A 13148-nucleotide genomic window follows, 5' to 3' on the forward strand; every position below is an offset into this window, starting at 1 on the left:
AACCAGTAACTTTGGTGAAGATAAATAGGAAATGCATTAGTTTGCACAATTGTTTATTACACATTTTGAACAATTACTTTATTATAAGTCACTGACAGTATTAATAATGATATACATGTAATGTAATCTAAACATCATGGTTGAAGTCAATTTAAAATACAGTTTTATCATCCAGTGTAAACAAGGTATCAACCATTTTCGGTATGATTCTCAGAGCATAACGTTATAAAATTCTCAAATATACAGTCAAAGTGAGCTATATTATAGAATATCTGTCCATTGCTCTGCAGCTCTTCATGACATGGCAATTCCAACAAGTAGTGCTACCAAAAATGGAATATTTCCTAGGAAAAACAGGACCAGTAGTAACAAAGCCTTGCATGCCTGTGGGGAGAAATGAAAAGTAAAATCACAACAGAATAGTTAATGTATCACTTTACAAATCACTAATACAGTAAGTATATTGAAAATGTGATTCAATGGTGGGATTCAGCTTACCGATTCAGAAGCACCCTCTTTGTTATCTAGAAAAAAAGAAGTTATAGTTTATGTAGTATTTTTAAAGAAAAGTGAAACCTGTACACTGTTGCTGGTATTAGTTTGTAGATTCAAGCTTATGCGTCGCCTATCGTCCATCAGAGCTTTAGACAAAGGCCAAGAGTCATATTTTTTTATTGAGCAACCTAGTATTGTGGATAGCATTAAACGGAATTTAACTAAATGAAAATGTATATTTGTTTTCGCTCACCACTACACTTGCAGCGCATGTGAACATCTAGCAGGATGTACAGTGTTGCCTCCCATCCAACAAAACCACCCATCACCTTCAGAAGCCACTTATCCTCAGAGCTGTCAATCAACGACAACCCAGTGAATATGGCCACCACTGGAAGAAAATGTGAACACAATTACTAACATGTCCATAGAGCAACAAACATCTGACAAACACTGACTGAGAAAATAAACACTTTGTACGACGCAAATAAAAATATATTGATCACAATTCCTTACCAGCTAAAACTTTTATCGCCACTGCATTTAAAGCATGCGACCAATTAAAGAGGAATCGCCTGTGAAAAACACATTGATAAAATATGGCACATTGTTTATAGACAATTACACATACGCAAATGCCCATACCGGAGGTATGATTATAGATCCCTTACCAGCGATGGTGAGGTCCACATCGGAACATGGCAACGATCGGCTGGAAGAAGGCCAGAATCACCACGACCCCGCCCAACACAGGATGGGCTCCCTATGAACACACTGGCCTCATAAAGTGTCTCGTAACCATTTCAATTATCTGAGCCTTCCATAATGAAGTAGGTTTGTTTGAGTAATAAAACTGTAGGCTAGCCAGCATTAGTCAACTTCATTCAGAAGAAATTGGCTATTAAGACTGACGTTTGTTTTAATAATAAAATGTATAGGCGCAATAAAAAGGTTTGATTACATACCCCACTCCAGCCTCTAACATGTGAGAAGGACAAAATGAAGGCAATGATGGTGGCAGCAACAGTTAGTGTCATAAGAAACACGTGTACCTGATGAACATAAAAGCCAAGAGGACATAATGTGGCATCATTATTTAGTACTAAGAACTTTCCACCTAATACAATCTAGACCAGGAGTTCTTAAACTTTATCAACTCCAATGAGAAATGTACCATCCTCCCGTGATGCAAATAGTCTTCCAACAAGCCAAATTAAGGCAAGACAGGGTGAAATTACATTTTGCATTGGTCCTTTAATATTAGAAAACAAAATCAAACTTGATGCAAACTCTGTTTTATCATACTGTCAATGTTATGAATTTGAACCACATTCAAATTGACATCTATAATTTCAAAGCTCACTACATTAAATCACAATCTAAAAGCCCATTACATAGAGAACGTTACAAACTAATATCTACGTAGTAATGGATATATATAATATATACATATATATATATACATATATATATATACACATACATGTACATACACACATGTGATTGATTGGCTAAATTCGGCAGAGTTGTCTTTAATTGCCATTTTCCCAAAAGTTGGACTGTTCTACTAATTTCTCATCTATCGTCATTCAAAGTGTGGTTATATGAGATCATCTTTGTACACATTGAGAATATACTGATGTGGCAATTTTTTAAATTCTAGATAACATTTTAATTTTTAAAAATGCACTTCACGTACATGTGTTTAGTATTTTGCATTGAAAGATTAAGTTACACCAAGTATACCAAACATTAGGAACACCTTCCTAATATGGAGTTGTGCTTTTTGTCTCAAAACGGCCCCAGTTCATCAGACTCTTACAAAGTGTTGAAAGTGTTCCACAGGGATGCTGGCCCATGTTGACTACAATGCTTCCCATAGTTGTCTGGATGGTGGCTCATTCTTGATACACACGGGAAACTGTTGAGCGTGAAAAACCCAGCAGTGTAACAGTTCTTGACACACCTATGCACCTGAAATCTACTACCATACCCTGTTCAAAGGCACTTGCCTTACCCATTCACCTCCTGAATGGCACACAATCCATGTCTCAATTGCCTCCTTTATCCTATCCTGCCCCCCACCAGGGTGTGGTGCCTCGCCTTAAAAACAAAGTGTTTGATTATAGATGTATTCTCATAACTACGACACCTCACATGCCTAGGGCCCACATCCTGACCCATAGGCAAAGAAACCGTTATCTAGATGTGCCAATGTGATAGATGTCAATATGCTGGCTTAATAGAGCTTCAGATGTCTGCGACTGGGAGTTCCAGGATCTCGGTCTCGCAAACACACATGACAGCCCGCTTGACACACTTAGCCAATCATGCTATAGTAAAAGGTACCAATTCGATAGCAGTGGGGTGGAGACATTTCAATCTAAGGCAGGAGATTACAATCGAACGCAGTTATACTGTATGTTAGTGTAACAGAAACTCACCAGAAACCAAACATTGTGCAAACATTCCTCCCCATTGGCCACATCTTTGAGATACCTGGCTGTGATCATTCCTAGACTACCTGTGGTCATCCATGCTATCAACATCAGGGCACCTGAAGCACAACAGGATAACCAGTCATCAATACACTAGTATCTGTAGTTATAATCAGTATATTACAATAACGTTTGAGGTTATGCATGCAAAGTCTGCTCAATAGGACAACAGTAACATTACCATGTGCTTTGATAATAGGAGGCTGGATTGCATTGGTGATGCCCTGAGGTCTTGAAATATCCATCTTAGTGTCACTGAGGAAGGTGCTTGTATGATGCCCAATTTCCCCTGTAAAAGTCAACCAAAAAGAGAAATAGGATAACCTTAGTTCAGCATTCATGTGTGTCGTATGTTGGCTTGACGTCATCGGTACCACGCCCAAAATATTATAATTAAGCAATAAGGCCTTAAGGGGTTGTGGTACATGTGCCTTCGGGAAAGTATTCAGACACCTTGACTCAGGTTCCAGCCTTACTCTAAAATGTATTAATTCCCCCAATGTGACACTTGGCATTCAGTCCAAAGAGTTCCATCTTGGTTTCATCACACCAGAGAATCTTGTTTCTCATGGCCTGAGTCTTTTAGGTGCGTTTTGGCAAACTCCAAGTGGTCTGTTATCTGCCTTTTACTGAAGAGTGGCTTCCGTCTGGTCACGCTACCATAAAGGCCTGATTGGTGGAGTGCTGCAGAGATGGTTGTCCTTCTGGAAGGTTCTCCCATTTCTACAGAGGAACTCTAGAGCTGTCAGAGTGATCATAGGGACCTTGGTCACCTCCCTGACCAAGGCCCTTCTCCCCCGATTGCTCAGTTTTGGCCGGGCGGCCAGCTCTAGGAAGAATCTTGGTGGTTCCAAGCGTCTTTCATTTCAGAATGATGGCAACCACTGTTCTTGGGGGCCTTCAGTGCTGCAGACTTGTTTTAGTACCCTTCCCCAGATCTGTGTCTCGACACAATCCTGTCTAGGAGCTCGGACAATTCCTTCGAACTCATGGTTTGGGTTTTGCACCAACATGCACTGTCAACTGTGGGACTTTATATAGACAAGTGTTGCTTTCTAAATCATGTCCAATCAACTGAATTTACCACAAGTGGCCTCCAGTCAAGTTGCAAAAACATCAAGGATGAGCAATAGAAACAGGATGCACCAGAGCTCAATTTCAAGTCTCATAGCAAAGGGTCTGAATACTTATGTTTTTTACTTAATACATTTTCTAACATTTCTAAAAACCTGTTTTCGCTCTGTTATTATGAGTTAGTGTGTAGATTGATAAGGAAAAATAATTCAATACATTTTAGAATTAGGCTGTAACGTTACAAAATGTGATGGAAGGGGTCTGAATACTTTCCGAATGTACTGTACAGGGCTAAAGGCTGGTCTTCTGCACGACAAAGCTTGGATAGCCCTTAGCCTTGATATATTGGACATATTCGCAAAGCACCTTATTGCTATTATAAACTGGTTACCAATGTAATTAGAAGTGAAAATAGTCATACCCGTGGTATACAGCCTGATATACCACGGCTTTCAGCCAATCAGCACTCATTGTTGGAACCAACTATTTCATATTCCTTGTTAGATAACAAATCTCAGTTAAAATAATCTGAAAATCAAATGGAAGAGGGATACAACCATGTCCTCTTCCCTCATACCCTACCATTACTGGTTGGTCCGTGAGCAAACATGAGGTAGTAGGGGGAACTGGACCGTACCGATCGCGGAATTGAGATGGGGTTCCTAGTCGTGAAGGAACAGCTAATGATATCATCCTTCATTGAAGATTTAACATCAGAAACATTTCCCTACAAAATGACAAAGAAACATTTGCATCAATACAGATTGTTTTAGGATTTATTAAGCATCAGGGTTGTGGTCAATTCCATTTAGATTCAGTCAAGTCAGGAAGTAAACTGAAATTTCAGTCCCAATCATTGGAATGGACCCCAACCCTATTAAGCTTTATGTAAACACCTACGCTACTCATTTCATAATAACAAGCGAGCGTGAGAGGAGTGCAATACCAGAGGAACTATGTCCGGCCGCCTTCTTCCTGTTGAATAGGCATGTTGCAATTGGATGATCCCGTTACTGTCCCGGCCACAAATAAAGATCTCATCATTTCCCTTATGGGAAGATGAGAGGAACACAGTCACATCTGTTGAATTTGCTCATTCAAATTGTAGTGACATTCAGTCCAGTTACTTTTATATAAATTAAAAAGGAACAAGTTTAGTTTGAAAATTGTTTAAGGGATAGCCTGGTTACAGATCTGCTAGCCCAGTCTTGCCAACTCCTAATGGGCATTGTCATGCCAAACATGTTTGACCATTAGGAGTAACAGGCTAGATGAGGGCAGGTTGAAGGCAGTGAGCATTACCATCATCTGGTCATCTGAGAAGCCGATGGCGATGTAGCCATCTGAAGGGCCGGTCATTTCCAAATGGATGGCTGTATCCCTGATAGAGGTCATAGCAGATAGGAAGTAACAGTCTGGGCTGACCCCAGGGTCACAGTTCAGAGGTTGCCTGAAACAGACCTTACTGCTGCCACATCCAGCACTCGAGATGGACAACTGTTGCAAACAAAATCAATCTTACTGTAAAGCACTTGGGACAACTGATGTAAAGTGCTTAGAAATATATATGTTTGAAAATCTAATATGGCAATATTGTCAGAGAGTCAGTTACTTGTGATACATTAAGACAGATGTTTCAAATACTATTATCCAACACCATACATACTGAGGATTGCGATGGAAATACTGCTGTAGATGAGGCGGAGGTGGTCGAGGTGATGGGTATGGATGTGCTGTTAGCTGGTGTTGCAGCAGTGCCACTGAACGTGACTGGATAACTTGTCACGCCAACCCAGAAGGTGGAGAAATCTATTACAAAGGATGCACTGGCAGAACAAATTGTTAATGTAATAGCATCAAGGGCTGTTTTCCCAGACTCGGTATTACACTAAAAATCATGTTCAATGGTGGTTCTCCAGTCATTGATCTGAGGGTATAAGTACTGAACATTCTGGTTCAGGAGCTACAGGATGGATGAATCACCTGAATTGGATAGAGTTAAAGCCATATGATGTGGGGGCCCTCCATGTTCCCTGGATGGATAATTTAGCTGATGCTGATGTGTGAGAAACTGCAGACTTCTGGGTACAGGAACAAAATGATCCATGAACATTTAGTTAGGCTTTATTCCGACGCAGCAGGGTGATTCCACACCAGGAAGGCCTAAAAATGATGTCTGGTATCGCAGATTTTCTATGTGAGAATTACCAGAAAACTTTCTAGAAAGGATGTTTTATATTATTTTTACATTTGTCTCAAACCATGATGAAAGTGGCCATTTTAGACCTATACATGCCTCCTGTAAGACCCTATGAATCGTACATTACATAGACATGGTGTCATTTTTTTTTTACATTAACATGAATATATTTAACATTAAATATATATACCAAAAGATGCATGTCTAAAGAAAAGAGCACACTTTCCATGGGACAACCACAGCAGGTTCAACTTGCCCGGCTCCCATTCTTTGTCCATCTTTCACCAACGTGGATGAACAAGAGCTCAGATTTAGGCTTACTGGAATTCAATAAGCCTCGAGTTATTTTTTTTATTAAAAAAATAAACATTGTTTAAAGGTCGTGCTACTACTAGGTCTCAAGAGTTTGACCTGGTCTCCACACACACCTCAGACTTGTGGTGCAACCTCTAAATTATGAGCACCACCAACAGTTAATGGAAGCACTGGTTAGAAGGGAACTCCCTCTGCTAGTGATTTGCTGAATGTGCGATCTTAAAGGAGGGCTGTGTTTAACAACCAATGTCAATTTATATCTATAAAACTGGCATCATCTTCAAAAGAAAGAGCCCACTGGAAATTGAGCAATTTCAAGAGAATTTTTTTTTTTTTAAATCTAATTTATATATTAAAAGGGTACTTGATATTCAGATTATTTTAAGTTAATCTTTTTCATATTGAATAAATTTGAATCTTGACATAATCCATATTTAGATCACTATTAGGAGTATAATGACACCAAGATAGCTGCATCATGTATGGTTCACCGATGTAAGGGTATTACAGGAAGCATAATGATTTTCCCTCCAAAAGATTGTAATAAATACATCCTCCCAAATTAAGTTCCTATGTGAAAATTTCCAGGCCAATCAGATGCGCCCCCAAAAAAATGGCCTTCCTGGGGTCAAATGGCCCAAAACATATTTCATGAGCAAACTACATAATGTAGGCTAGTGGGTTTGGGGTAGCAGGAAGAGCCATGTGGGAACAGGATATTTGATCACTTTGTAAATAGAGTGTTTTACATCTCAAATACATTTAGGGCTATAAGATGTTTAAAAAAACTACCCTTTCAATGTTATGTAATACTGTAGCTATCATAACAGCAAAACAGGCTATAGGCTATGTGGGAAGACATAATTAAATTAGACAATCTATGGGAAAAGACTCACAGGTTGTCCATTGCAGGTGAGGAGCTGGGCCTCTCCACCTGTTACAGTGAAGACTCCCAGAGGACTGTTTCCATTAACTGCTCTGGCTTGTAACATAAACCCAATGAATGGAGTGGAATCTGCCAGGAGCCAGACTGTTAACACAGTGTGTAGTTGATTTAAGACACCAGTTGCATCACCATAGAAAATGGAGACAGAGATTCAGTCCATATCTACTTTTAAAAGAAACCCCGCAACAGCCAAACCATAACATTAATAAAAACTATAGTGGGGAGTGTTCAAGATCACTGCATGAAAAATATGACATTACTTCTCACCTGTGATTTCGTCGCCCTCCTTGAAGCTGGACCGGTCAGCGGTGACAGAGAATGGCGCAGGGCTCTGCTGTGCTGTTACGAAGTGTTGCGGTGCCATATCGTCACACGCCTCAGTCACCTCTCCGGAGCTGTAGCACCGCACGGCCCGCAGAACACACGCAATGATCAATATGTATCGATCCATCTAGATTAAATGAAACAGAAAAATAATTAAAAACAGGCCACTGATGGAGAGCGTGGTGTACCAGAGTCGACAAGTTAGGGAGTTTGGGTGAAGGCAGAATCTCTAGTTTAGTGCCTTGTAGGAGGTTAACGTTAAGACAGAGACTACCTCCCTTCTGGATACTAGTGTGACAAGTACGGCCGTTGCCTTAAGCACTTAACCCTGTGAGAACAAAGTGTTTTTACAACACAAAAATACAGCTAGTTCTGGCTCAGAACAGTTCGTTTCATAAACATTTATTTCCTACATAAACACTACATCTTATAGAAGACAACAGTTGCTACTATACATCTGGGTAAAGGACATTAATTATGTAATACAAGTAAACTGAGGATGCAAGTTAATAGAAATACTTAATTGCGCAAAATAGATTGGTATTAGGTGATAAAACAAAAGCTCGCCTTTCAGACAGACACACTGCACAGGGAGTCTCCAACCCTGTCCCTGGAAAGTTACCCTTCTGTAGGTTTTCACTCCAACCCCAGTTGTAAATAACCTGATTCATCTGATCAACCAGGTCATTATTAGAATCAGGTGCGGTAGATTAGGGTTGGAGCAAAAACGTACTGCATGGTAGCTCTCCAGGAAGAAGGTTGGAGAGCCCTGATATAGAACAATCTGAAAACACCATTGTTGCTCTATCTGGCTTGAGCAATTAAATAATCAGGCACACCTGAAGTGTTACCTACCATGCAAATTTAAGCCAATAAAAATGAATACAATTTAAATACTTAAAGTAACTGTCCATTTTTTCCAGATTTCTATGAAATATATTACCTATAATTAATTACAATATGAGTGAAATAGTTTTTCTTCCAGAAAATGGTAATTATGTTAAAACGCAGCTTTTCTCTGTTGGAATGGTGTAGGCGTACCCCAACAACAGAATGGCATGGAATTATACCATCATTAAAAATATAGATGTGAGTGAACCGCTGATCAGCCAGCTCAGCCAATATGACATGTTATTTGAGGAAATAGCAAGCAGTTTTAAAACTGTTTGGATTGAGGTGTGGTTTTATAAGTGTTTTTTCTCTAATGTATGCTTTTGCCACAAATACAACAATAGGACAAGTCAACAACTTTATTTGGGTATGAGTTATATACAAAATTTTAACAGTGACATTTTAACTGGAAATGTATTTTAATTTAACTGTTGGTAGTTATACACTGCTCAAAAAAATAAAGGGGACACTTAAACAACACAATGTAACTCCAAGTCAATCACACTTCTGTGAAATCAAACTGTCCACTTAGGAAGCAACACTGATTGACAATTAATTTCACATGCTGTTGTGCAAATGGTATAGACAACAGGTGGAAATTATAGGCAATTAGCAAGACACCCCCAATAAAGAAGTGGTTCTGCAGGTGGTGACCACAGAAGTTCCTATGCTTCCTGGCTGATGTTTTGGTCACTTTTGAATGCTGGCGGTGCTTTCACTCTAGTGGTAGCATGAGATGGAGTCTACAACCCACACAAGTGGCTCAGGTAGTGCAGCTCATCCAGGATGGAACATCAATGCGAGCTGTGGCAAGAAGGTTTGCTGTGTCTGTCAGCGTAGTGTCCAGAGCATGGAGGTGCTACCAGGAGACAGGCCAGTACATCAGGAGATGTGGAGGAGGCCATAGGAGGGCAACAACCCAGCAGCAGGACTGCTACCTCCACCTTTGTGCAAGGAGGAGCACTGCCGGAGGCCTGCAAAATGACCTCCAGCAGGCCACAAATGTGCATGTGTCAGCTCAAACGGTCAGAAACAGACTCCATGAGGGTGGTATGAGGGCCCGATATCCACAGGTGGGGGTTGTGCTTACAGCCCAACACCGTGCAGGACGTTTGGCATTTGCCAGAGAACACCAAGATTGGCAAATTCGCCCTGTGCTCTTCACCGATGAAAGCATGGTTGACACTGAGCACATGTGACAGAGTCTGGAGACGCCGTGGAGAACGTTCTGCTGCCTGCAACATCCTCCAGCATGACCGGTTTGGCGGTGGGTGGTGTGGGGTGGCATTTCATGGGGCCGCACAGCCCTCCATGTGCTCGCCAGAGGTAGCCTGACTGCCATTAGGTACCGAGATAAGATCCTCAGATCCCTTGTGAGACCATATGCTGGTGCAGTTGGCTCCGAGTTCCTCCTAATGCAAGAAAATGCTAGACCTCATGTGGCTGGAGTGTGTCAGCAGTTCCTGCAAGAGGAAGGCATTGATGCTATGGACTGGCCCGCCCGTTCCCCAGACCTGAATCCAATTAGGCACATCTGGGACATCATGTCTTGCTCCATCCACCAACACCACGTTGCACCACAGACTGTCCAGGAGTTGGCGGATGCTTTAGTCCAGGTCTGGGAGGAGATCCCTCAGGAGACCATCCGCCACCTCATCAGGAGCATGCCCAGGCGTTGTAGGGAGGTCATACAGGCACGTGGAGGCCACACACACTACTGAGCCTCATTTTGACTTGTTTTAAGGACATTACATCAAAGTTGGATCAGCCTGTTGTGTGGTTTTCCACTTTAATTTTGAGTGTGACTCCAAATCCAGACCTCCATGATTTGATTTCCATTGATCATTTGTGAGATTTTGTTGTCAGCACATTCAACTATGTAAAGAAAAAAGTATTTAAGAATATTTCATTCAGATGTAGGATGTGTTATTTTAGTGTTCCCTTTTTTTGAGCAGTGTAAGTAAGCACTGTTTATGGAAGGATTTGAATGTTGATGAATGAATACAAAATATACTTGCTCTAAATGAATAACTTTCATACACATTTAAAGAGTCCAATGATGTCTCTAGTGAAGGAGCCTCTCCTTCAAAGCTAGCCTACATGACATCATCCCAACTTAAAGAGCTTCAGAAGGACTTTATTACAAGAATACAGTCAAAAGAATTTAAAATATATACAATACTTAACTTTTTAGATGGACATGTTACATATTTATATACAGTATTTGTTAAAGCTTACATTTAAATGTATCTACTATCAGCTCATATAACACTAAAGGGCATTGAGAATAAATAGTTGAAATAACATTATTGTTCACTTTATACCAACTTCCAATAGCAGGCCTATGTTACCATTGGTAAGTGATGTTATTTCACTAGGTGGAAGGCTACTCCTCACTCTGCGCTGCAGACTTACATGGATGCTGTCCTGGACACAATTCAAAAGGAAGTGTCTGGTGAACAAGACTGGGGAGAATCTAAATTGCCTACTTCTTGTGTCCCCTCTGATCTTTCTCAAAATCCATGAGGGGAGGGACCTCTTGCGTTCTCATCCAATGGGTTTTGAGGAGGTGAGGAGAGGGCGTGAGGAGTATGCAATTGAATCTCTCCCTAGGACATACAGTGCCGTCAAAGTATTCAGACCCCTTGACTTTTCCACATTTTGTTATGCTACAGCCTTATCCTAAAATTGTTTAAATACAAACATGACCTTAAATCTACACACAATACCCCATGACAAGGCAAAAACATACTTTTATAAATGTGTGCCTAAGTATTAAATAAAAAACAATACCTTATGTAAGTATTCTGACCCTTTGCTGTAAGACTCAAATTGAGCTCAGGTGCATCCTGTTTCCATTGATCATCCTTGAGATGTTTCTACAACAACTTGGAGTCCACCTGTTGTAAATTAAATTGATTGGAAACGTACACTCATATCTATATAAGGTCCCACAGTTGACAGTGCATGTCTGAGCAAAAACCAAGCCACGAGGTCGAAGAAATTGTCCGTAGAGCGCAGAGACAAGATTGTGTCGAGGCACAGATCTGGGGAAGGGTACCAGAACATTTCTGCAGTATTGAAGGCCCCCCAAGTACAGTTTGGAAGCACCAAGACTCTTCCTAGAGCTGGCTGCCTGGCCAAACTGAGCAATCGGCGGAGAAGGGCCTTGGTCAGGGAGGTGACCAAGAACTCGGTCACTCTGACAGAGCTCTAGAGTTCCTCTGTGGAAATGGGAGAACGTTCCAGAAGGACAACTATCTCTGCAGCACTCCCACAATCAGGCCCTTATGGTCGAGTGGCCAGACAGAAGCCCCTCAGTAAAAAGGCAGATGACAGCCCGCTTCGAGTTTGCCAATAGGCACCAAAACACGCTCAGACCATGAGAAACAAGATTCTCTGGTCTGATGAAACCAAGATTGAACTTCATTGGACTGACTGAATGCCAAGCGTCACATCTGGAGGAAACCTGGCACCATTCCTAGGGTGAAGCATGGTGGTGGCAGGATCATGCTGTGGGGATGTTTTTCAGCGGCAGGGACTGGGAGACTAGTCAGGTTCGAGGCAAAGATGAATGGAGCAAAATATAGAGAGATCCTTTATGAAAACCTGCTCCAGAGCACTCAGGACCTCAGACTGGGGCGAAGGTTCACCTTCAACAGGACAATGACCCTAAGCACATAGCCAAGACAATGCAGGAGTGTCTTTGGGACAAGTCTCTGAATGTCCTTGAGTGGCCCAGCCAGAGCCCGGACTTGAAACAGATCGAACATCTCTGGAGAGACCTGAAAATAGCTGTGCAGCGATGCTCCCCATCCAACCCGACAGTGCTTGCTAGGACCTACAGAGAGGAATGGGAGAAAATCCCCAAAAACAGGTGTGCCAAGCATGTAGCGTCCTACCCAAGAAGACTCTAGGCTGTAATCGCTGCAAAAGGTGCTTCAACAAATTACTGAGTAAATGGTCTGAATACTTATGTAAATTTGATTTCAGTTTTTGCTTGTCATCATGGGGTATTGTGTGTAGATTGAATTGTTTATTTTCCTCATCAATCAATTTTAGAATAAGGCTGTAACGTAACAGAATGTGGAAAAAAGGAGTCTGAATACTTTCTGAATTCAGTTTGTGCAGAAACACCCACCCTTCCCATTAGCGACAATAAAAGACAACGTGAACGAAGCCTGGAGCCGAGGCTTTAGAAAGACGAACTGTGTCCACAGAAGATGGAACTTTGTATGGCAAGAACTGTTTGAATCAATGTTGTTTCACGTAATTTCTTAAATAACCAAAATCCAATGGCAGGGTGATATTTCTTTGATTTCACATTGAATACATGGAAGTTGACAACTCAACCAAATGTAAATCAAAACTAGACGTTGAACAGACATCTGTGCCAAGTGGGACC

The 13148-nt window shown here is 41.2% G+C and overlaps 1 protein-coding gene across 2 annotated transcripts; it reads right to left on the bottom strand.

Annotated features, from left to right (window-relative positions):
- Window positions 1-32: 32 nt before the first annotated feature.
- On the bottom strand, window positions 33-8578 carry LOC118361607 (putative ferric-chelate reductase 1). Of its 2 annotated transcripts, none has more exons than XM_035741670.2 (16): window positions 8420-8578; window positions 7796-7979; window positions 7479-7612; window positions 6051-6145; window positions 5734-5893; window positions 5370-5564; window positions 5014-5115; window positions 4650-4794; window positions 3175-3282; window positions 2940-3052; window positions 1461-1547; window positions 1167-1258; window positions 1012-1070; window positions 749-886; window positions 499-524; window positions 33-384 (listed from the first exon to the last, which is right to left on the bottom strand). In XM_035741670.2, the coding sequence occupies exons 2-16, from the start codon at window positions 7977-7979 to the stop codon at window positions 295-297; spliced, it is 1728 nt and encodes a 575-aa protein (XP_035597563.1). In that variant the 5' UTR covers window positions 8420-8578; the 3' UTR covers window positions 33-294. The 2 variants fall into 2 exon arrangements, with proteins under 2 accessions (XP_035597563.1, XP_035597562.1); XM_035741669.2 differs by having other exon boundaries at window positions 6051-6148.
- Between the last annotated feature and the right edge of the window lie 4570 nt (window positions 8579-13148).

This window comes from Oncorhynchus keta, chromosome 28, assembly GCF_023373465.1.
Source record: "Oncorhynchus keta strain PuntledgeMale-10-30-2019 chromosome 28, Oket_V2, whole genome shotgun sequence".
NCBI classification, from domain to species: domain Eukaryota; kingdom Metazoa; phylum Chordata; class Actinopteri; order Salmoniformes; family Salmonidae; genus Oncorhynchus; species Oncorhynchus keta.